This window comes from Macrobrachium nipponense, chromosome 30, assembly GCF_015104395.2.
Source record: "Macrobrachium nipponense isolate FS-2020 chromosome 30, ASM1510439v2, whole genome shotgun sequence".
NCBI classification, from domain to species: domain Eukaryota; kingdom Metazoa; phylum Arthropoda; class Malacostraca; order Decapoda; family Palaemonidae; genus Macrobrachium; species Macrobrachium nipponense.
In genome coordinates, this window is record NC_087218.1 from 42269182 (window position 1) to 42295398 (window position 26217).

Genomic DNA, 26217 nt, shown 5'->3' on the forward strand with positions numbered 1-26217 from the left:
ACGAATGGAGTGTTATGTGGTACCGTGATCATTTGAATCACGACTCCAAATAACCGACAATCACTTTCAGGCTGATAATAAGAATAATTAGTATTCAGTCTGATGGCAAGCCATTCGTGTAGCGTAAGAAGGTAGCGGGGTCAGCTAAGGTAAGAGGAAAGTAATTAACGAATGATAACGATTAAAATTGAAGAAAGGAATAATGATAAATAAAATTATAAGTAATTTATTCGAGAATAAATGACTAAGTATATAAGTATTAGTAATGATAATTGTAGAAGGCGAATGGCTAATTTGTTCAACGAAAAAGAAAAAGTTTAGAGGAACAATAAAAAGCGATAATTGATGAAAGAAAAATTGAGAATGCAATAGTCATTATGTTTGCTGTGGCATCGCGAAGAAAACTGTCTTGGATGATAATGAAGACAAATGGTGATGATCTCTGCCTTGGTAGTGGTTTGGAATGATAATGAAGGTGGGATAATGATGGTTTCGGAAATAACCCCTCTCTCTCTCTCTCTCTCTCTCTCTCTCTCAGGTTGAATTAGCCAGCTATGAAGGAAATTGCTGTGCGATTATGGTGTGGGAAACTTGCTTGCGTAGGCCGTCGGAAGGGGAACACCTTGTAGTGTATTCGTGTTCATTGAGAGATCCAAGCTTTAACTGTTGAGAGATGTCGTAAAACAGACGTGGTGGTGACTGGATTGTAACTTGATATTTTCGTGATAGAGAAGAGGGTTTTAGCATTGCTGTGTATTTCTGAGAGGGCGACAGAAAGTGTACTTGGGTATTCATCATTGTAGAAAGGGACATTTACGCCCTTGCCATAGTGTTAGAAGAGATTTCGTTAAGATTTGTGGGAGTGTGTTGTATTTTGAATATATATATATATATATATATATAATATATATATATATATATATATATATACACACATATATGTATATATATATGTATGTGTATATATATATACATGAACGTGCGTGTGTGTGTACATTCATGCGTAATAAGTACATAGTTTATATATATATATATTATATATATATATATATATATATATATATATATATATATATTATTTACGTATGTTTTCGTATTAAATTGAGAATTTCTTAGGGAACCATATTAATTCTTTGTTAATTTATAACGCATCATCCGCCGTCGCCCTTTGTATTTTGCCTGGTTCTTCCACCCCATAGAAGGGGTTACCAAGGAAGCGGAGGGGGCCTGGAGAGAGAGAAAGAGAGAGAGAGATTACCTTGTTTGTGGAAGCCACTTAAAAAGTGAGCATTATAATCGCATTAGCACGCGGAGGGTCAAATAAAGGGAAGAAAAAAATCTCATTATTGCGGCCCGGAAGTGGCAATAGCAGGAGAGTTCATATGTACATGTATATATGTACGGGAATTTAATGTTTCCCCTAATGGCACCCCGGTTTTTGCGGGCGGGGAGGGGGGTTCTGTTGTAGTAGGATGATTCCCTGACGAGTCCAAACAGGCGGGCACGACACCAATTACGACTCGCAGCCATTTAGCAGGCAGACGTTAAATGATTAATGAATATCACCGGAGGAGTAGTCCAAAATATATGAGATAATCAGCATGTGGTGCTAGCCAATCAGAGAGCGCTCAGCAGGTTGCCTCGCGCGCTCAATAGGTGGCACTGGCTGGGCCTGCCCCCCTCCGGTGGTTCACTCTCAACCCCTGCCCACCCCTCTTTGTCTGTGTTCGTCACTCACGCGCAGTTAAAACCTCAGTGGAGTCTTAGTTACCATTCTTGGTAAAACAGTCTTTTTTTATCAGTTTCTCTTTTTTCTGTCTATCGTATCTTTCGTCATTTGCAGGATGTTCACCAAAATCGATGAACTTTTCAGTCGTAGGTATTTGTAACAGATGGGAAGAGGTGCCATTCAAAGCTCGCACGGAATTGAGTTGGGGACTGGTATGTATTACTAATAACCCTTGGCCAGGGGCGTCAAATTGTATGCTTTACATGGTGAAAGGTATAATTAACTAAGGAATCCCCAGCCTCCCCAATCCCAGGCCCCAGGGGGCGGCCTCCTCGCTCCTTGGAGGGGAGGGCCCAACGCAAGTGATCCATCTCACGGTGTCAAAGAGGAACCGAAAGCGCATTAGGTGATTGTTTAGGGTTCCTTGGGTACCTGCCGCAATTAACTTCTTCACAGGTGCGTTTCTTGGGAAATTTTCGGACCCACGTGTTACGTTATGGCTGGGTAAAAAAAATAAATAAATAAATAAGGGCTGGGAGCCGAGGAAGGAAGCTTCGAAGGGCAATGCAGCATCGACCTTCAATTGGTGGGTTCCAGGCCTTTTTTTTTTTTTTTTTTAATTGAAATAGATTTTTGGTTTTTCTTAGAAATTTCAAACATCTCGATCAGTCATTAGTTTATGTCGTGGAATTTGAGTTTGTTTTTACGAAAGCTTATCATTTTGTTCTGCCTCTCTTAGCTGGATCGTTTTTTCACTGTAGTTACATAGGTCTTTCTAGTTCTCTGTTGTTGCTCAATAATGTGCAAGATTATCAAAATAGGTACAATGAATATGCGTTTTCTGTTAATATTAAACCTTTGATGAAGCTTATCATGGAATATTTCTACTGCAGAGGTAGATAACATAAGCCGTGCCTTCATTTTGTTAAGGCCGTAGCTAACTAAGAGCTTCTCCAGGAGCCATGCATGTTTGCGTCAGGCGTCACATTACTCAGTTCCTCTGTGTACATCCATCATAACTTCTCGTTATGTATCCCATTTACTTTGAGCTTGTTGTGTGCTTTGCCTGGATTTTCTTGGATCACAGCAAAATCCAGGAAGTGTGAGTGTTTGTAGGATCGAGATGAATGTGCAGTGGGTAAAAGGGTTGGTTTTACGCTTTCCTGTTGAGGGTACGTTGTGGCCCATGGTGTTAGATAACCATGAATGTTCCTTCAAGGACCGAGCTATATATGGTGTGCTTACATTCTTGAGCTTTTCTGCAGTAAAAAAATAATCATTTGCTTGTTTTACAAAATCAAACTCAGTTATCTACGCTATATTTGCCGACATGCAGTTGTTATTACTAATATGCATCCCAACATTCAAGATTTATTTTTCCAGGACCGACGGAATAAAATGACAGAACTTTTACCTTTGTATTGCTTCCCATTTATCTTCTCGTTGTTTGTATTATGGTGCCTCGAGCTCCTGTTAAGCATGAAGTTCTTGAAGGATGCAGACAGCCACACGAAATGCGGCCCAAATTTGCTGTAGCCAATAAGTGGATTTAGCATCGATGTTATCTTCAGTCATCATTTTACGCCATATTTTTCTTTCCAAGTTGAATATAAAATTAGCTCCCCCCCCCCCCCAAACCCCACCTTCAACAATGTCTTGTGTCAATCAGACTGAACTCCTATCTGGGATAAGTTTTCATCTGCTTTTCAGGCCCTCTCTATTAATTCTCTGACTTCAGTGCTTCTCTCCTCGCCGCATGCCCAAGCCATCTTAGAAGTAATTTTACCCGAAGTTGTGATGGGATTGCAATGATGAGTTTATGTTGGTAGGGATTGTGAATTATTATTGATGGGGATTTAGATAGTAGGGTGCATTAGTACACTGATAAAAACTGCACGTCACAATTAATGTTAATATTAAAGTACTTGTTTTTTAGATTTTTGAATACAGTGCAGTTTTATTTACCAGTACGTGGAATACCATTAAACGTTTGAAATTCGAATAACCCTTATTTCGTAAATTTTTTTTACCTCATTCCCAATTCTGTTTTCTCTCAATTTATTTTAGATTAAATTCTCGAGTATATTTTTTTTCATTCGTGTTTTGTACTGTAGTTTTTACTTCTTCTCGTACTGATTTTAATTATCCATTTTCGTTTGCCCGTCCTGGTGCCTACTTCGGCATCGTTCGTAGTTTATTCTCTGCTGTTCTTCGGGATTTCTCATATTTTCCATTTTCTGTTTGCTCTGTAATATCCATCTTTTGTTTTTCTTTAGTCATTTTTCTTAATTTTTGTAGACATTATTTGACGACACTTTCGTTCGGCCGGAACTGTCTTCTCAGCCCTTCTCCATCTTACATCTTTCCTCATGAATTCTTCCTTCTCTCCCTCCTCAGTGTCTCCCTACTTCTGCTTCTGATCCTTGCCAGCCTTCTCGATTCCTCCTGAATCTCCTCACCCTCTCGTCCCCTTTATTTCACCCCTCTCCTATGCCGCTCCCATCCTCCCTCCCTTCCTCCCTTCTCTTCGTCCTCCTCCGCCAACTCATTAGCTCCAAATGTCATTAATTAAATAGGCGGTAATTAAACAGCTTCGTGGAGCAGCAAGATTCACCGTTGGCGCTGAGAGAGAGAGAGAGAGAGAGAGAGAGAGAGAGAGAGAGAGACGGAGGAGGAGTCACTCTTCCTGGTAGGAGAAGAACTTTTATATGACTCGTGTTTAATTTGTTCTCAAGTGGTCTATGTCTAAATTATATCAGTGCCAGTAAATTGCCTCTTGTCCCCCCCCCCCTTTCCCCACATTTGCATGTACTCTCTCTCTCTCTCTCTCTCTCTCTCTCTCTCTCTCTCTCTCTCTCTCATAACATTGTTACGTGATGCTACTTCATCAGTCCTTCCGTTGGTTAGCTGAAGGCGAAGCCTATTTCTGTTTTCCGTTTGTGACAAGTTCATCCGTTCCCATCGTAATAGCTGCCATTTTTTAAAATTTTATTTATTATTATTTTGCGACGTTATTCTTGCTTAAGATTGCCCCTTGCCTCTTGCCTAATGTCGGCCCTTAACTCTGGTAAAGTAATTAAGGGAATGAAGACTGCCTTGGACGTCTGGACTCGGACAGCAAACTTGAAGCAGGATTCTTAGTTTTTTTAGTTTTGTTCTTTTTTTTTCAGGTATTGCTCCACGCCCCCCCCCCCACGCCCCACCCCCCCAAATGTGAGGACTCTGTTAGCTTACCGCGCTTTATTGACAGAATTATATTTTGATGGTTGTATATCAGTCGTCGGCTCTGTCATTTCCATTGGTCAAGTGTACATTAGTTGCAGTCTCTCTCTCTCTCTCTCTCTCTCTCTCTCTCTCTCTCTCTCTCTCTCTCTCTCTCAAATCTTGCATGTAATACTATATCGCCGTTGATCCTGATCGTATCGAAACTGAAGTTCCCGTATTGAAACATTTCATCCGTATTGATTGAAAACTGCTACTTGTATGATTTCCCTCAATAACCATCGTATTGTCATACTCGGCAAGGTTACTGTAGTTTTATGTCTTTACAGTGTCGACCGATCTTTATCGTTCCTTAATAACATACGTTGTAATACTCACGAGGCCTGCGTTAGTTTTATGTGCCTGAATGATTAGCTGAACTTGACGCTGAAATGTGTACAGTCTTTGTCGTAGACAAGATGGAACTGGATCCCAGATTGGTAGTTGTTGAAAGGGAAGGACCCATTTTTTTTAAGGTACCAATGTATTTCCCTATTTATATATAGCGCCTCAGTGGCGTGGTTGGTTTGGTGTTTGCTTCTCACCTCGGTGGTCGCGGGTTCAATTCTCGGCCATTCCATTGAGGATGAGAGATTGTGTGACACTGAGAGATCTGAAGTATTCTGTAGATATGGTTTTACCAAAGCATTCAACTTAGTTATATCGTCGTATGTAGTGGACATTATTCTTGTGTAATTAAAGAAAAAAAAAACGAAAATCGGCACATTGTTTTTTCGGACTTTTCATGAAGGGGGACGGGGTGGTTGTTCTTTTCATTTTATTGCTATTCGTGTTTCGAGAGTACGTCGAACCAAGTCTAGGTTGTAGTATTTCAACCTTATCTCCAGATCCGACCATCGTTAGGGGGCAACAGGACACGGGAGATCTGTTGGCGTTGATAAGTCAGCACGATGCTCTAAAGTCATGCCCTTGTTTTTCCTGGTCAGTTTTGTTGCCGTCGCACTCGAGTATTTATTTATTAATGTGTTGATTTATCTTCATTTGTTCGATTTTATTCACAACCCTAGTTTTCTTCGCTTCGTACAAGGGTATTCTGATCAGTGGTGTATATATTGTGTGTGCTTTAGAGTCAATATTGTTAAATATTGAATTGTGCTAATAATAATAATAATAATATTCTGATTTTTAAAGTTATACACTTTACTCGGTTTTTTTTCATGTGTCCACCCCCCTGTGGTGTTTGCGTATGGTAACACTGCGTCCCGGGCTTTAGATAGTTACATTCAGCTTAAATTCAACAATAATAACAATATCCTATTTCGAATATGAACGGTGTAATTCGCATACAGTAAATTATTAAAACACTTTTCAGTTGCAAATATACACAGATATCCTTTTATTTACCTAAAAATTACACATAGCGTAACTATCTAAAGCCCGGGACGCAGTGTTACCATACGCAAACACCACAGGTGGGTGGACAGATGGAAAATAACAGAGTATAGTTAATTTTTCAGATGTGACTGCGAATTTTGATTTTGGATACTAATGCTAACTATAATATTCATAAATGTTCTGATAACGACAGGGGATTTTGCTTAACGTTTTAGTACCCCTGCCCCCCCCCCAAAAAAAAAAAAAAAAAAAAAAACACATGCGCGCGACCTCGTTGTAAATTACATCGTTTTAATCAGCCGGGCGGACTCTACTCCATCTAGCTAACTTCACGCTGCATCGGACGCCATTACGGGAGCTATTGAGATATTACCATAATTTTATCGCCAATCCCTGACGCGAGTAGAAGGCCTTTTAGAACAAACTTATTTTTCGGAATCGTTCATTGATTGATATCTGTAAACTGGCGTCAGCGCCTCAGTGGCGCGGTTGGTATGGTGTTGGCGTGCCACCTCGGTGGACGCGAGTTCGATCCTCAGGCATCCCACTGAGGTGTGAGATGTGTATTTCTGGTGATAGAAGTTCACTCGACGTGGTTCGGAAGTCACATAAAGCCGTTGGTCCCGATGCTGAATAACCACTGCTTCCATGCAACGTAAAAACACCCGTACATATAAGTATACCGAAAAGGAATATCTTTCAACGTGAGTCAGGCCAAGACTCGCTGCCTCCATACTCTCTTATACTACCGTAAATTTTGACAGAGTGGAACACTCGAGCGCGTATGGTATTTGCACAACTGTTGGCGAGTGAAAACTTAAGTTTCGAGCACTTTAAACATTCCTTCTCGTATTGTGCGCTATTTTCACAGTTCTTTTTTGTTTTCTTTCGTGACGGCTGTGACGTGATTTTTGTGATATTTTTTGGCCATTTCGATAAGCATTCATTTCTTTCATGTAATGTCCAGCTTCTTCACTTCTCTGGTTATTTTGTTTCCCTGACCAAGTATACATTTTTCATCCTGGGGTTATTTTTCTGAGCCCCACGAATAGGCTGTTCTGTTACATCCTCTGGACACGAGTAGAACCCGTCAAATGTTGAATAATGCCGAGGGAGATGGAAGAAGAGTTACCGGCACTGGTTAACCAAGCAACACGCGTTACGGAGGAAATTAAGCGTGCGATCAACTATCCCTCAACATGACTGATGAAATAGCCGTTCTTAATGTGTCGTGTTAGATCATATTCGAAATTCAATGCCTGCCGCATGTTACGCATGCTTCGCTTGTTATAGTCTTTGCATTGTCCGTTTTAACTCATGGCTAAGTAGGCTACATGTGCAATAGACAAGTCAGTCCAAGTGAAGTGATATTTCATTCGGAATGTGCGTCCTTGTATATATTATACATATCTTTACACAAATGTAAAACGCTTATATACATATACAGGACATAACATACACATATACATGCATACATACTGTGTGAATGTCGCAGTACAGATTAAATGCACTAGTCACTATCGCTGTTTTAGACGATGTTTGGAAGTTTTAAGTGTAAGTTGGTTTCTCAGAATCAAGGGTTGAGTTTTTGTTTTGTTTGGGGTAGGGGGGACCGGGTTGGATATTTTACGTGAATTTACGTGTTTTATGTGGCTATTTGAGTTGTATATGAGTGTTATAAATCAGATCTACTTCTAAAGCAAAATAACTTTCAGCCTAAAGTAGAGTGAGTACGAACCACCTTAAAGCTCTCTCTCTCTCTCTCTCTCTCTCTCTCTCTCTCTCTCTCTCTCTCTCTCTCTCTCTCTCTCTCTCTTACATTGTGAAATTATTTTGAGCTCACGCATCAGGAAAATTGAAACCTAGACTAATGGTTTCACGCTTCCCCATCAAGATGTTAACAACATCCTTATACGCTTGAAAAGGTCATAGTATTGTTGAGCTGTCTTTGTAGGTAATGTGGATGATACCATATAACATTATTATTATTATTTTTTATTATTAATATAATTTTTATTACTAATGTAGAGGAACATATTGACGTTTATCAAAATTGGATTAGGGAAATATACACACACACCACATATGCTGCATGTATGTAATATAGATATATGTCTATTTATATTATATATCTATATTATATATACATATACATATATATATATTCGATGTATATATATATATATTGTTATACGATCACAGTAACACGTTGAAGATTGTATATCAAGAGCCAGCAGGAAAAATGAAAAAAACAGCAGTACCTAGCGCTTCGTGTATTCTTGACACACCTCATCAGGGTATAATATATATTGTACCCTGATGAGGTGTGTCAAGAATACACGAAAGCGCTAGGTACTGCTGTTTTTTCATTTTTCCTGCTGACTCTTGATATAATATATATATATATATATATATATATATATATATATATATATTTATTTATACATACACCGGTTTCACTATTATTGCCGTTGTATTTGCCGAAGTAGGAAATGAAGCTTATCGAAAATTAATTGTACCAGGAGTTATATGGAAAGTTTATTATTCAACTTGACGGAAGGGTCGATGGCGCTGAGAACGTGTTTATATACTCCGGGAAGCAAACAAAAGGAAAGGCAGGAAAACTGTATCCAAACTCCTAACTAAGATCTATTACGTTTCAGGTCTTCAGATACTTCATGGCAAGAATTAAGTTGAGAGTACAATGTTAGGGAAAGGTGAGGAAGCAGCAAGAAGGCTCCGGCATTAGATTTTCAGTCCTAATGTCTTGTCTCTCTTATTGCTTAAGGACTAACCTTCCATTGTTGTGGATTTCAGTGTCTAGCAAACTTAATCGTTCATAATCAGAATTCTGTTATTAGCGATGCTTGTAACTTAAAGCGGCCGTCCCCCGTTTTGTACCTGAATTTGGAGGCTGTTTTGGTGTGTTATGACTCAGCTTAGCAGTTAGTTACATACTTGAGGATATTTTTTTTTTTTAACTAGGATTAAGAAACGTTGCCTAAATGCATGTTTTATGTGTCCCTTTAGTCTTGGTGTTCAAGTGAAATTGCGGTTCAAATGCCATAGATTATATATATATATATATATATATATATATATATATATATATATATGTATATATATATGTGTGTGTGTGTGTGTGTGTGTGTGTGTATGTGTATGTATTTATATATATATATATATATATATATAGATATATATATATATATATATATATATACTACTGGTCCTTCTTAAATGCTGGATTGCTGGATTATTTTCATTGTTTTTATTTGCTTTAGAAATGAATTACCTTCATTTTGTTTTCGTTCAAATTAATATATTTATTTAATGCTTTCTGCATTGTGATGTTTGTTTCATTTCCATGTTCATATTCTTCTCGTCTCAACTTTTTGTTGTTAATGTAAGGTGAGTATCTATTAGTTATTTGAAGGGAATCACTTATATATTTCATCCATGGATAGCTTACCTTTTGAATCACTACCTCCGATATTCAGTTGGAGTATCAGCGTCCGCTGTTAATTTATTGTTATTATTATTACTCCACTATAAAATAATGTTTGGTTACTCGCATTTTTTTTTCTTCATTTGAATTGCTTCCATAAAAGTTCCAGTCTCCTACTGCTTCTGCAAAATAGAAAGGTGCAATACATTGTACGTAGTGTCCATATTTTCCTCAGAATTGAGTTTGATATGGGTGTAGGTAGTATCATTGTCGTATACATACATTTTAGTTCATCATTTGATAAGCGTGTACGTAATGCTATCGTCATTGATGCCCATTTTGTATTTTTAAAAATGATTTACAGTACATTTTCTTAACCTAATGAAGGAGTGAAGAGAGAAGCCATATTTAAACCTTAAATATTTTTATTACAAAGACTAGATTATCGTCTATCTTGGAATCCATAATACAGTGTTTGGAAGAAATGTCAGGAATTTTTTTTATCAGTATGTTATAACAAGAAATCTTACATAAAATACAATATATACAGTTCGAATACAGCTGCTGCTCCGTGTGTCACCGCCCACTCACTCCTTTGTAGGAACTGTTTCAACGCTGTATCTGGAATGCTTAACGGATATACATACGGCTTGTACATTTTGTCAATTGTCACTGTTTATTACTTGTATCACTGGGAATGCTTTGAAGTTCACAAGATTCATAAATAAAGGTACGGACTTCATTTCCGTAAAATTTCGTAACTTAACTGGTATACTTTCTCTACTTGTTACATTTTCAAAAGCTTACGACTATAATGGCATTATTGTTATGATAGTCTTTTATGTTTATTTTCCAGCTGCCAATTTTGTCAGGACACTGGATCATTTTCACAGCAAAGTCACTTAGATCGATGGCTTTGGTGCTTTACAAGATTTTTCTCCTGCTACCAGCCCAACGGCACGTACAGTGAAAACTTCTGTGTGGGTTCCGACGGCGGCGGACTATTTGTTAGCCGGTGTGGCGATCCGCTCGAATTACCTCCAAAGGGAATGGAAGACCTCAGTAGGGATGCGTCACCTCAGAAGGGGATTTGACTCTTCATTTTCAAGGGACAGGGTTAGTTCACATTTCACTGTGGTCGAGAGAGAAATTTCAACAACGCTGCAGAGGCGTGACATCCCGAGGTCCATTCAGCCCAGAGTTTGATGAAGATCATACCGACGCCTTAAGGTCTCGAGGCGTCCGCCGTTCACTTTGTCCTCGTGGGAGTGGTGCTTAGGTCAGCAGGTTCGCTTTGGTGTTCGGCGTAGGCCGCCGTCAGCGTAGCCGCCAGGTATGATGGATAAGCGGATGCCCCACCGGCCAGGGAGGAGAGTGAGCTCGGCATCTCGTGTTGCGGTTGCGGTTGCTGCTTTTTGTGGGGCGTTTCCTGGTGCTGCTTCGGGTTGTCTTCATGGAGGTCGTCCTTCGATGCCGAGGGACTGGATGGCGATGGGGGAATTTCAACCAGGGGCGATATCCTGTCGTCTCCGTGAGAGAGCGACTCGCCGGAGTCTTCTGTGTGGATGGCGGAGTCCTGGTTACCGGCCAGTTTGGCGTGCTGTTGCTCCATGTATTGTTTGCGCCACTTAATTCTACGGTTTTGGAACCACACTTTCACTTGGGCCTCCGTCAGGTTGAGCGCGGCTGCCAGGTAGAGGCGCTCCGGTCCCACCATGTACTGCTGGCGTGCGAACTCGGCTTCGAGGCGCTCTAATTGTTCCGCGGTGAAGATCGTTCGGACGCGTTTTACTTTGGCCTTGGCAGAACTCCCGCCGGAGGAGGAGCTGGAATGGAACGCCGCCGGAACCTCCCTGGTCTCCGCTCACCGAAGGATACGGAGCGGGGCGGGAGTGGCGCTCGTCTCCTCTGCGGATGGCCAGGGAGCGACTCACTTGTTCCGCCTCTTGCTGATGGCGCCCTAGAATGGCGTCGATGGTGAAGGAAGCCGCCCTTGCGGGTTGCGGCCGATGCCACACGCTCGTGCTGGAGACGGGCGACGAAGGGGGAGAGCTGGGAGGTGATCCTTGCGTGGGAAGTGCCCACGGGAAGGGCACGCCACCCATGCTGAGCAGAGGGTTGAAGAAGGGGATGCCCGTTGCGTGAATCATGTTGAACGACTCCTTACTCTTCACCTGTCACTATGAGACTGATACAAGAAAGCTCAACTCTGCTGTCTAAATGCCAACCCACCTGACTCCTCCCCCGTTTCGGGTGACTGGGGCCAGCGACAGACCATAGGTTGACGTGCCGCTGGGGGAACGCCCACGGGACTCGCTGGCTCCGCCCTCGAAGGCCCTAAGGAGACCATTAAGTGTCGGCCTCCATTCTCGAATTCAGTGGCGCTCAAATGAATCGTGTTGACCTCTCGCACCAAATGCTTCCCAAGACAATAATAGTAGGTAGGGATGGGGGCCTTCTGAGCCCCCCCTCTCTATCCAGTATTGCTTCCCCCGTGCCCCCAGACACCCATCTTCTACTATCCCCGTGGAAGAGTAAGAGCAGCGCCTCCAACAACTAACTTATTGCAATGGCCCTAGGCAGCCATGCAACGAATAGGAATGGAGCCATTATTCTACTCTGCCCTATCCCACCCCTATGGCACCGTCCCCCTGGTCCCCTTCCCCTCCACTCCTTCCCCATAATAAGTGCTCCTCACTGTGCACCATGATTACTGTTCTGTACGAGTATACGAGTACAGTACTCCATTTCCCTCTTAATCTTCCTTGTTTCTTTTTTTTTCATAACATTACCGGAAAGTGAGATTAACTTTATTTTGGCCCCAAATGAATGGAATAAGGTGCTTCTGTGATGTAATTTTTTATATCAGTATTTACTTGTTTTTCATTCATTTATTCATCGGGAGTTGTCATCTTTCATTCATTTATTCATCGGCAGTTGTCATTTTTCAAAGGGCTAATCTGGTTACCACAGAAGTCATCAGCAGATGAATACACTTCTTCATCGTCTAAACCTTAGAGCCGTGTATGGATAGAAAAAAGCAAGTTCTTTTAATATGTAAATTTTACATTTTGTTCACATCATGTTTTTCGTGGTGTGTTTGACGGCCACATGGTTTTGTTAAGTGTTATTTATGCATGCATTCAGATGGTGTATTTGGTAGACTAGTGCATCGTCTTTTTGGGAGTAAGAGCTCTGGAATGAGGAGGCAGGCAGGATTCTCTCTCCTTGTCAAAATAGACAACAAAGGCCGTGGCTTACATTCACCCGCAGTCAATCCTGTAATCCCACACTAAGTCGGATTTCCTCTTGACGGAGAGATAGAAGGGAGGAAGAAGGGGGGGGGGGGGATTGGAAAGGGATTTTACGACTCAAGTGATACACGCTCTCTCTCTCTCTCTCTCTCTCTCTCTCTCTCTCTCTCTCTCTCTCTCTCTCATATTGGTCCTTCCTTTGCAAATATTTTTTTTCACTTTCGCCCCATAAAATACTTCATGGATTGTGGTATAGTCTATCCTATAGTTTCTGCTATAGTTTTTTTTTTTTATCATGCATTTCTTCAATCTCGTTCATCTTAGTTTTCCACCTTCTTGGACTTTTTTTTTTTTTTTTTTTTTTTTTTTTTTACACCTAGTCCGGTGTCCGTGCCAAGATGGAATAAGATCTTATTCCGTCTTGGTCCGTGCTCCAATTTACGCTGCTCATTTGAAATAAGAAATGCTCCTAATGGGAAAATATGATTCGTGAGTTAAGTTATTATGTTACATATGCAGATTATAGTTGCTACGCAATTTCAAAGTATAGTACCGTTTCTGGCTATATTGAATTCAGAATTTTTGGTAAATTGAATTCAGAATTTCAAAGTATAGTACCGTTTTGGGGTATATCGAATTCTGAATTTCAAAGTGTAGTATCGTTTTTGGGTATATTGATACCAGAATTTCAAAGTATAGTATTGATTTTGGGTATATCTAATTCTGAATTTCAAAGTATAGTATCGTTTTTGGGTATATTGAAATCAGAATTTCAAAGTATACGGATTTTTAGGTATATTGAATAAGAGTCAATCGGTGCAGCGGTTCATTTGAGAAATCTGCTTTCTTGTTTATCCACCTGTTCAGAATTTTCTGGGAGAAAAACAACGACAGGTACCATATACTCCATGTTTAAGCAAACGTACAGATACAACTTTGGTTCTTTTAGTAGAATATTTTGTACAACATTGTATTTCAAGGATGTATTATTATTTTTATTCAAGAATATGTTCTTCCCATATATATTCTTTACTCGCTCATATTGCCTGTAGCTGAATTTATAATAATAATAATAATAATAATAATAATAATAATAATAATAATAATTATCATTATGTTTTACTTTATTATTATTAGTATTAATGATAACAAACCCTGAACACACCATATACCCTCCGTGAATCAAGACAATAACAACATATCTCGAGAAAACATTGGATAAGAAGCCAGCAAGCAAGCGAAGCCTGAGAGTCCCCAGGTCTATTGTGCGGCAAATGAGAAATTCTCAACCACAGATGGGCTGGAAAATTCTTGTGTAATGCTCTCCTGTCTCCAGAGTATGACACACTGGGGATAGGAATGGGGAGGAGGAGGAGGAGGAGGAGAAGTCTTGACCGGGAAATGGGGGTTGGCGGGTTGGGTGGGCGTTGGAACGGGATGTCTTTGCACTGTGCTCTTGATGGCATGAAGGAAGGGGGAGGGGGAGGTTTATAGATGACGCCGCCTTGCTGGGTGAGGAAGGTTTTCTTATGAACCAAGATTTTCCGTATACATTAAAAAAAACATGCTGGACTAATAAGTACTAATTGAAAAACATGATGCAGGGCTAACAAGTATTAATTGAAAAACTTGCAGGGCTAATAAGTATTAATACAAATATGCTGGGCTAATAATTATTACTTATAAAACATGCAAGACCAATGAGTATTAATAAAAAAACATGCGGGCCTAATAAGTATTAATTAAACAAACATGCTGGGCTAATAAGGATTAATTTAAAAACATGCAGGACCAATAGTAAGTATTAATAAAAAAAAACCATGCTGGGCTATAGCCAGATGTGAATTTAATTTTAGAATACTCGAAATAATTTATAAACGAATACAATTTCCACAGAGTGAAAAAGGCCCAGATGAGATATGTATAGTGTGATCTTACGTGCATATGGAACCAAGCCTCCATCTCGGCACATCTCTATATGAGAGACCTTTAAAACTTAGTCGCCTCTCTGATCAATCTCGGTAGCATTTAAAACGCTGGGAGGTAGGCGAGAGGCAACTGTACTATTTGCCTCAGTCATAAAAACAAACCCATCAGTTAAGGCTATTAAAATTGTCGTCCGGGATACCTTGTTAAGTACCTGGCGAGGGAGACTAATAACACTGGTCCTCCTCTGCTGTTTGATTCTTATCGCTTAGGTGTTTTTTTATGAAGTCTCTCTCTCTCTCTCTCTCTCTCTCTCTCTCTCTCTCTCTCTCTCTCTCTCTCTCTCTCTCTCTCTCTCTGTGTGTGTTACACACACAAATATATATATATATATTATATATATATATATATAATATATATATATATATATATATATATATATATATATCATACATACATATATACATACACGCGTGAATTAAGCTACAAATGTCCTTTAATATCCAATTCCCTGACCTCGGAACTAATATATTTTCACATATATTAACGAAGGGAAATTTTTTTTAGTCTAATAATTTCGTCTTCTCGTGGATTCGAAAGCTGCATCGTTACCGAAAGAACGAGTTTCAATTTTCCTTGTTCAAACGAGCGCAGTATATAATATATATATATATATATATATATATATATATATATATCTATATATATATATATATATAATATATAATTTTAGATATATACATATAATATATATTAATTTATAATATAGCTAGCGAATACCACAAGAAAATGACAGGCAGAAGGTCAGCACCAAGCGCTCTCTTCTGTTTATTTAGGCATCATCGGGGTACATGTGCAATATTGTTGGAAAGAAGGTTACAAGGTAAAGAAAAAGATCAAGGTTACCAGATGGTTAACTTCAAAATGGTAAAAATCTGAGATAATCCTTTTGACAATTGACTATCTACTATTCTTGATGTTTTTGTATACCTTGTAACATTCTTTCCAACTGTATTTCATTTGTGGCCCGACAATGCCTGATTAAACCGGAGAAAGCGCTTGGTATTGACCTCCTGCCTGTCATTTTCCTGTGGTATTCGCTTATATAATGAAGTCACATGCATTTACTGTGATTTTTCAAATACTGTCTATTTATATATGCCTGGCGGTGGGCAATCATAGGTCGGCATTTTTTGAACCGTAATAACATCGTTATTTTTCATCGTAAAAGGAAAGTAAATGCATATTTGGAACCCTCGTGAAAAGTCCTATCATATTGCCATTTTCTATTTTCTCTACACTAATATTAAAGAAGTTACCATGGCTGGATATCCGGCCACATATTCAGATGAAAATGGTACCCGGTTAAAAACCATCCCCTAATATCATTGTTATTTTTCAATGCAGAAGAAAAGTAAAAGTATATTTGGAAATCTCGTGATAAGTACTGTCAGAATATGGCTTTCTGTTTTCTCTACGAATAAAGACGTTAGCATGGCCGGATATCCAGTTAAAACAGCACCCGATTAATAACCATCTTCTTTGGTTCAATTTGGTCCAGTAGTTTCGCCTTCTGTAGGGAATATACATACATACATAATCCGATCGTCAGATTTATATATATATATATATATATATATATATATATATATATATATATATATATATAAAGAGAGAGAGAGAGAGAGAGATAAATATGTAAAAATATATATATTACACATATTTATAGATATATATATAATATATATGTTATAATATGTATATTACATATATTTATAATACGTTATATATATATATATGATATATATATATAGATAGAGATATATAATATAATAATATAATCTATATATTCGATAATTTATTGTAAATGTAATACGTATATGTAATATATATATATATATATATATATATATATATATATATATAATAAATCTATTAAATATATATATTACTATATATTTAATATATACGTGATATAATAAATATTAAACCTATAATATAATTACCATATATATTATATATATAATAATCTATATTATATATATAATAATATAATATTATTATATATATATAGAACAAAAATGCAGCTTTCAGTATCACTTCGTTGAACTTATTATTTTTCTTCCTTGTCTTTTTTTAATTGATAACCTTCCAGCCTCCAAACCAATGAAACGTAATAGCTTCCGAGTGTTACCTGATGTGACACTTGAAGGCTGAGATGCCCCACTTCACAGTTATGTTTCAATTCACAGTACATTTTGTAAAGTTTGTTTTAATTCACTGTACATTTTGTAAAGTTTGTTTCTTAGTTCTTATCATGATTTGTACTTTTTATGAGGCCATTCCAAAAAACACCATGACATAGAGAGAGAGAGAGAGAGAGAGAGAGAGAGAGAGAGAGAGAGAGAGAGAGAGAGAGATTTTCATAAAACCAACACTGAAGACAATATAAAGATTTGATGATGAGGCCCCCGTCAAAGAGAATCTAATATGGCCGCTCCTGTTCCCTAATGAAAGATTTTCGTCTTTTCCTCACCAACCCCACCCTGATTCTCTCCCCCCTCTCCCCCCATTTCCAGAGAAAGAGAATGAGAGGAAGGGGGAAGGGATTCTGAAAGGGTGGGGAGTCGCTAGTCGAGGGAAAAACGGACTACTGTGATGGAGAGAGAGAGAGAGAGAGAGAGAGAGAGAGAGAGAGAGAGAATAGCTAAACTTTTGTTACTATAAACATTTATTTCATACTTATTTTTAAAGTACCTAAAGTTTTTAGCATATGCATATTGTTATTTGGCCAGAGTCTGCCGGCTTTAGCTTGTCTCGTGGCTTTTAATTATTGTATGTTAAAATAAAAAGTCGTCTAGTATTTGCCTGTCACCCATTGCCCAGATCAGTAGTCACTGGGTGGTAAAGCTACGGAATGAAATACAGGTTTATTCTGTATCTCTCTCACTCTTAACTCACGTGTTAGATACTCTCCTGCCTATTTTCTTCCGTAAAATTTAGTTCGTGCATTAAGCCTGTTTAGTCATTTGTTTTTATCGTTTTTGTTCATTTTACTCTAGATTTTTTCAATGTTTTAATTGCTTTACTAGTCTTCTTGTTATTTCACAATATCTTATTGTCTGTATTTTTTCCCCAAGGTTTTCATGATTTTCTTACTTCATATGCAACCTTCTTTTTTACATATTTGTTTAATTTGCTGGTCATTGATCTCCATTCAGTGCCTTTTTATTATCTGGCTTGTAGCTTTGCCCTTGATTATTTCATTGTCATGTCTGTATTATCATTTCGCGCGTTCTTTACCTTTTATGTCTTGGATATTATTCATTTTTCTTTCCTGTTGCCTACTACGTTTGCCACCATCCTTGACTTTACGGTGCCATGGGAACGACCCTCCTCTCTCTAATGAGATTTTGATAGCCGCTATAATGTTAGGTTGGACCTTTTTTGGACGCAGCGCCTTTTGAGACTGACTCGAAGGCGTCAGATGAAGGAACGGGAGGAGGATGAGGAAGAGGTGAAGACAAAGGTAACAACATAAAGGGAAGGAAGGAAGATAGGATAGGATAGAAATTGATAAAGGTTATTAGTGCCCAAGGGTATTTATATTATAGTATTTAGGTGATCAGTAGGCAGTTTATATTCCTTATTTTATTTTTAACCCCTTAAAGATGGGTTGGCTCCAGAAGCTGATACTATTCCTGTTCTCAGCAAATCCCCAGGGATGAGGTTGCTACCCTGTTAGCTACCCACCACTGTCGACTAGCGACCGGGTACATATATTGCCCAGGACAGCTGAGGTACAAGCGAGTTGTTATTATAATTTTGTGTTTGTTTTAAAGAATGGCTGCATCAGTAGAACTTATTTTATCAGTAGAGCTTATTTTATCAGTAGAACTTATTTTATCAGTAGAACTTATTTTACAGTGTTTTCGCTATTCTTCTCACTATTATCTTTTCTTCAAGGATAAAGCATTGTGAAGATATAGTATAAAATCCGTTCTACAGATGCTGCCATTCTTTTTAACAAAACTTGCTTAAAAGAGGGTCTGCCTCCTTCATATTATTATTATTAATTATTATTATTATTATTATTATTATTATTATTATATTATATATATTTCTCTATCACAGTCCTCCAATTCGACTGGGTGGTATTTATAGTGTGGGGTTCCGGGTTGCATCCTGCCTCCTTAGGAGTCCATCACTTTTTTACTATGTGCGCCGTTTCTAGGATCACACTCTTCTGCATGAGTCCTGGAGCTACTTCAGCCTCTAGTTTTTCTAGATTCCTTTTCAGGGATCTTGGAATCGTGCCTAGTGCTTCTATGATTATGGGTACAATTTCCTCTGGCATATCCCATATCCTTCTTATTTCTATTTTCAGATCTTGATACTTATCCATTTTTTCCTTCTCTTTCTCTTCAACTCTGGTGTCCCATGGTATTGCGACATCAATGAGTGATACTTTCTTCTTGACTTTGTCAATCAACGTCACGTCTGGTCTATTTGCACGTATCACCCTATCTGTTCTGATACCATAGTCCGAAAGGATCTTTGCCTGATCGTTTTCTATCACTCCCTCAGGTTGGTGCTCGTACCACTTATTACTGCAAGGTAGCTGATGTTTCTTGCACAGGCTCCAGTGGAGGGCTTTTGCTACTGAATCATGCCTCTTTTTGTACTGGTTCTGTGCAAGTTCCGGGCATTCGCTTGCTATGTGGTTTATGGTTCCTACATATGGGAGAGATGTTATTTCCGTCTATCGTTCTTTGAACATATCTGGTTCTTATGGCCTGATCTTGTGCCGCTGTTATCATTCCTTCAGTTTCCTTCTTTAGCTCTCCCCTCTGTAGCCATGGCTAGTTCTTTAGTCTGTCTCATGTATTGTCCGTGCATTGGTTTGTTGTGCCAGTCCTCTGTTCTGTTTGTCATTCTCCTGTCTCTGTATATTTCTGGGTCTTCGTCTACTTTTATTAGTCCTTCTTCCCATGCACTCTTTAGCCACTCGTCTTCACTGGCTTTCAGATATTGCCCCAGTGCTCTGTTCTCGATGCTGACGCAGTCCTCTATACTTAGTAGTCCTCTCCCTCCTTCCTTTCGTGTTATGTATAGTCTGTCCGTATTTGCTCTTGGGTGTAGTGCTTTGTGTATTGTCATATGTTTCCTGATTTATGTTGCGGAGTTCTGCCTTCATCCATTCCACTATTCCTGCGCTGTATCTGATTACTGGCATTGCCCATGTGTTTATGGCTTTTATCATATTTCCGGCGTTGAGTTTTGACTTGAGTATCGCCTTGAGTCTCTGCATATAGTCTTTCCTGATCGTGTCCTTCATCTCTTGGTGTTTTATATCCCCTCCTTCCATTTGTATCCAGTCTCATCTGTGTGTTTGATGTTGCTCCCATCTGGTAGCTTTATCCCTTCAGTTCTCGTTACTTTGCCTTTTTGTATGTTGACTAAGGCGCATTTTCTATTCCAAACTCCATCCTGATGTCCCCAGATACAATCCTTACAGTCTGGATTAGGGTATCTATTTCCTTGATGCTTTTACCATACAGCTTGATGTCGTCCATGAACATCAGATGGTTGATTCTGTTGCCTCTTTTCTTGAGTTGGTACCCGGCATCCATCTTCTGTAGTACTTTTGTCATGGGAATCATGGCTACTACGAAGAGTAGTGGGGACAGTAAAAGTCGCCCTGGAAGATCCCTCTCCTGATATTAACCTCTGCTAGTCTTATTCCAGAGCTTGTAAGTATTGTATTCCAGTTGCCGCATTGTATTTTATGAGAAATGATGGTGTTTTCCTCTGCCCCATATATTTTCAGGCATTCTATTAGCCATGTGTGTGGTATCATGTCGAAGGCTTTCTTATAGTCTATCCATGCCATGCTTAGGTTGGTTTTCCTTCTCTTACTGTTCTCCATTACCATTTTGTCTATCATGAGCTGGTCTTTTGTGCCCCTACACTTCCTTCTGCAGCCTTTCTGTTGGTGGGGGATGGTGCTTGTCTCCTCTAGGTAGTTGTATAGCCTTTCACTGATGATACCTGTTAGTAACTTCCACATTATTGGTAGGCAGGTGATAGGCCTGTAGTTACTGGCTATATTTCCCTTACTCTTGTCTTTTTGTACTAAGAATGTTCTTCCTGTGGTCATCCATTTGGGTGCATGGTGATTTGAGATACAATGCTGGAGTTGTTCTGCTATTCGTGGGTGTAGGCCCTTGAAGTTTTTGAGCCAGTATCCATGGACTTCATCGAGACCTGGGGCTTTCCAGTTTGGCATTTTCTTTAGTTGGTGTCTGACTGTGTCTGTCGTGATCTCTGTGAATCTTTGTTTTATTCTCCCTGTTTCTTCTTCCTTAACTTCCTGGAGCCATGTTGCATGTTTGTTGTGTGATACCGGATTACTCCATATGCTTTCCCAGAGTCTCTTACTTGGTTCGGCTTCAGGAATTTCTTGGTGGTTGTCTTCCCCCCTTAGTTGGCTGTATAGTCTTTTCTGGTTGGTTCCGAATAGTTTGTTCTGTTGGTATCCCTTATTCCTGTTCATGTATCGTTGGATCTTATGTGCTTTGGCCTTAAGCCTCTGTTTTACATCCTCTATTGTGTTGTTTAGTCCCCTCTCTTGTACTTTGTATTTCTCGTTGAGTTCCTCCCTTGTTTTCTTGCTTCTTAGCCTTTTTTCTGCCATCTCTTTCAGTTTACTCAAGTCAGATCTCATCACTATGATTTGCTTTTCCAGGCGCCTTTTCCAAGGAGGTTGCTGTTTTGGTTTCTGTTGGGTTGGTTGTGTTGGTGTTCGAATCCCCATCCGTTCTGCTACTAATCTTGCTCCTGCATATGCCAAGTTATTTGTTTCTGTGATACTGGTGGTGTGTATTATGCCCATTATTACATTGACCTCACTTGTTTTCTCCCTTAATTTCTTGGTGTTGTAGGCTTTCATGGAGGGGATCTTTGTTCTCTCTGTATTTGGCTCCATCCATTGTCTAATCTTTATTATTATTATTATTATTATTATTATTATTATTATTATTATTATTATTATATTGGTTACATTTATAATTATAGTTCATAGGAGAAATTTTTTTTCAAATGCTGTATTATGTTTTACATTCTCATGTCGTGTGAAGCCTTTTTGTAACTGCTACAGAATGTTTTTTATAAGTAAGAAATACAAGACTAATTTTGCATTTTTTTTTCTGACGCCGTCTTTCCATAACTTGAGATTTTTCATTTTAAAACGTTGCACACCCCTGATAGAAACAGTTGATTGAGGACCCGCACTCACTCCAACATGGAATATTTCGCAAGCTAATTTATGATTCTCGTGGAATGTTTCGCCCATCCGCCGCCCCCCCCCCCCCCCCCCCCCCCCCCCCCCCCCCCCCCCCTCTCTGTTCTCTTTGAACCGCGTGCCTTTGCCCAGGGGTGGGAGTGTTTTGTGCATGGAGAGTGTACTCTATAGAGAAGGTGGGTTTGTGTGACGTGGGACAGTAAAATTGACGGGCAGTGGCATTACTTTGGTAGTAAAATTGATCCGTGGAAATGGACATTTCTCTCTCTCTAAGTTGTGTAAAATATTATCTTTAATTTTTATTGTACATTTTTCTGCCTTACTCATTACTGATGCAACACTATTTATTTATTATTTTTAGTAACATGAGAGAAAGTCATTACTGATGCAACACTATTTATTTATTATTTTTAGTAACAAAATTGAGGAGGAAACTCCATTACTGATCGCCCAACAACTATTTATTTTATTATTTTTTAGTAACATGAGAGAAACTCATTACAGATGCAACACTGTTTGTTTATTATTTTTAGTAACATGAGAGAAAATAAACAGTATTGTCTATAAATAAGTTTTGCAAAGTTGTCTTTTGTAATAAACCAGAAACGAAGTAGAACTTTTGCGAGAAACTGAAAGAAATGGAAGCACTCACAGCCCCCTCCCTATAGCACGTGATCCACGCCATGCCCTAAGTGAGGTATGTGTGGGTGCGATATATGCCCTAAGGGTGATGGATTGCTTGGCTGTCCGCAAGAATGCATTGAACTCTATTCTATTTTCGATGGTTTCTTTTGTAGGGACTGCTTTTTCACTTTTAACGCATGTTCGGAGGAGTGATATTTTACATTAATACATAGCAAAAATTGTGTATATATAAGGAGCCTATAAAAGTGCCAAAATGTTGACAGTAAATACTATATTTCAGAGACTAAACTGTCTATCTCTTCAACACATTTTGGCTTTTTTTATGGGCTTCTTTTGTTAGATGGAATTCTGTTTTAACAATATTTTTCACAGTTATAATAAATATATTTATATGATATATATATATATATATATATATATATATATATATATATATATATAGATATATATATATATATATATACTATATAATATATATATATACTATATTATATATATATATAGATATATATATATACTATATATATATATATATATATATATATATAGATATATATATATATATATATATATATATATATATATATATCGTGGCCCCGTGGTTCAGTTGTATAGAAGATCCTCGTATGAAAATGAATGTGGTAGGTAACAGGACTAGACTTTTATTCGAAGCTCATTTAGAATAAAAGTCGAAAGTCTTGGCGTTTCCTTTTATAAGAAAGACGATTGTTTCGAGGAATCCCATTCAGTCGCGTCATTCGAGGGGCTGCCTATTTTACAGCCTGTGTATTTGAGTAGTGTCATCAGTTTGACGGTAGGAGTAGTAGCCCCACTTCGGATGACAAGAGAGAGAAGGATTCCGTCGCTCCTTCTTGGCGATCGACAACAGAAGAAATTGGCGTGAAGGAGTTAAGAGGGATCTTATGGAATGTCGAAGTTTTTGTTCAAATAGGACGCAGTCCCGCTCCTCGTGGACTCGCAAACGCTACCTTTGGGTTAAACGCTTCCCGAATGGATAGGGACGGGGCCGTTTGGGGCGGGGGCGGTTGTCTTTGTCGTCTGCGGGTTGTATGAAGTTTATAGGCCCTCCTCCCACCTTCACTCCCTCCCTTCCCTTCCCAAATTTTTCCCTTCTGCCTTCCTCACTCACTCCCGCCTCCCTTGGCAAATCTGATCATCAGGGTATACAATGTACGAAAGTGAATTGCGAAGACAAATGAACTTTTCGGTGACGAGAGAGGATAATCGAATGAGCGGAAGTACCCAGTACCCACGCTACTTGTTTGCCGGCACTGTGTAGTGGTGGTGGGGGGGGGGGGGGGGACGGTTGTTGTGTCGGTATCCCCCATGCGGGTAGGAACTTCTGCGTTAATGTTCCACACAAACAAGAGTTATTGCTTTATAAAATCGTTGAAGGATAAACAAGAATGCACGTATCTTATTTGTACAGAGGGAAGGCAGGACGAAAGGTGTGTGTGTGTGTATGAGAAAGTAGCAGCCTTGAAATTGCCTGTGACAAATGTCCTTTTCCGTCTGTTTAATAGCATCTCCCTTTGGACGTAGCTAAGCTCGAGTGCGACGCCTCCGTCCTTTTGTAAAAGAAAATGGCTTCAAAGATACGCCGTCCTGATCTTTTTTTTTTTTCTCCTCTCTTTAGAAATGCTCGTCCGTTTATTAAAATCTTCTATTGACACCTTTGGAATTCGAGGCCTCTAATTCTCTCCCTCTTTCTTTCTCTCTACTTTTCGCTTAATTAGTCGCAGAGTCAATGTTTGCTGGCTCTCCCTCTCTTCGACTCGACTCTGCTTCCACTCAGAGAAAGAAAAGGGATGGATGATACGTCCAGACTCTTTGAAGCCGAGCGCTCCTCAATAAAAGAAGGCAAGCCGACCGAATGGCAGGACGGGTGTTGTCCGATTGTGATAAAAGTCTCTCTCTCTCTCTCTCTCTCTCTCTCTCTCTCTCTCTCTCTCTCTCTCCTCTCTCTCTCTCTCCTTATTTACTTATTTTTCATGATAATGTCTCACACTTATGTTATTGTAGTAAGTAATTTTTTTTTAGCTTCTGACAGGGGAGCAGTCTACTCTTAACCTTTGTAACCCCGTAGCGGGTTGTGCCGTCAGTGCACCTCATGCTGTGCACTGTATGCACTACTTAAGGTTCTTTGCAGCGTGTCTTCGGTCCCTAACTACAACCCCTTTCGTTTCTTTTACTGTACCTCCTTTCATATTCTCATGACTTCCATCTTACTTCCCACCCTCACCTAACAATCGGTTCATAATGCAACTGCGAGGTTTTTCTCCTGTTACACCAGGGGTTCTCAAATTGGTCGATATCGACCCCTGGGGGTCAGTAGGATCATCCAGGGGGTCTATGAATAGTCAGGGGGTCAAAAGGGGGTCGATGACTAACTAACGTGTCGGAGAATTTAAAGTTCCAAACATATTTTCTTACTAGGTGCTACTTTTTTTTATACTGAATGTCAAGTACTAAACTAATACTACTCTTATTGATTCTGACTTTTTTTTTTGAAATATTAATTGCTAGTCTAGGGGGTCGATGGAAAATTTGAAACTTCATAAGGGGGTCGAGTAGTTAAAGATTTTGAAAATCCCTGAACTAGAGCAAATCACCAGTACAGATTGAAGAACCATATTAGTATTATTCACTCACAGAATGTGCTGACTACTTTTGCTGAGACAGCTTATCCACAGCTTATATATATGCTGCTTTGTGTAGATACGCATACGTTTGTATATGGAACTAATTTTGGCGGTCGTTGCCCATATACACAAGTTTTCGATACAGTGATAGGGTCTTGATATTAGATGAGAGTTCTGGTGGATATTGGAATGGAATGGAATGGAATATAAAATTTAGGCCAAAGGCCCAGCACTGGGACCTATGAGGTCATTCAGCGCTGAAAGGCAAATGGAGAATAGAAAACTTTGAAAGGCGTAACAGGAGGAAAACCTCGCAGTTGCACTATGAATGAAAGGGGCCGAAAGGTCGCTGCAAAAAACCTTGATTAATACAGTGCACCGCGTTAGGTGCACTGATGGCACACACACACACACACACACACACACACACACACACACACACACACACACACACACACACACCCCCCATGGGCTGGTGGATGTGGATTCTGATCAAATGCCTGAGGGGAGTTAGCCATTAATAGAAGTGCCAGGAGATTATGTAACTAAATCTGTCGCATTTTTCTGCTTTTCTCTTTTTCGAGCCTGGGTGTCATAGTCCACGATACGTCCTCGTTCAAACTTGGTATCTT

At 39.2% G+C, this 26217-nt stretch overlaps 2 protein-coding genes across 2 annotated transcripts in view; one reads left to right on the forward strand and one right to left on the reverse strand.

Annotated features, from left to right (window-relative positions):
• LOC135202471 (uncharacterized) overlaps positions 1 to 26217 on the forward strand; it is a gene marked incomplete in the record, with an annotated part of 165475 nt that overhangs the window by 20782 nt on the left and 118476 nt on the right.
• Positions 10202 to 12002, reverse strand: LOC135202057 (homeobox protein Hox-B3-like). Its single transcript, XM_064231324.1, is given in 2 exon segments — positions 10202 to 11616; positions 11618 to 12002. Coding segments are annotated over 2 exon segments (900 nt in total). The 5' UTR covers positions 11945 to 12002; the 3' UTR covers positions 10202 to 11043.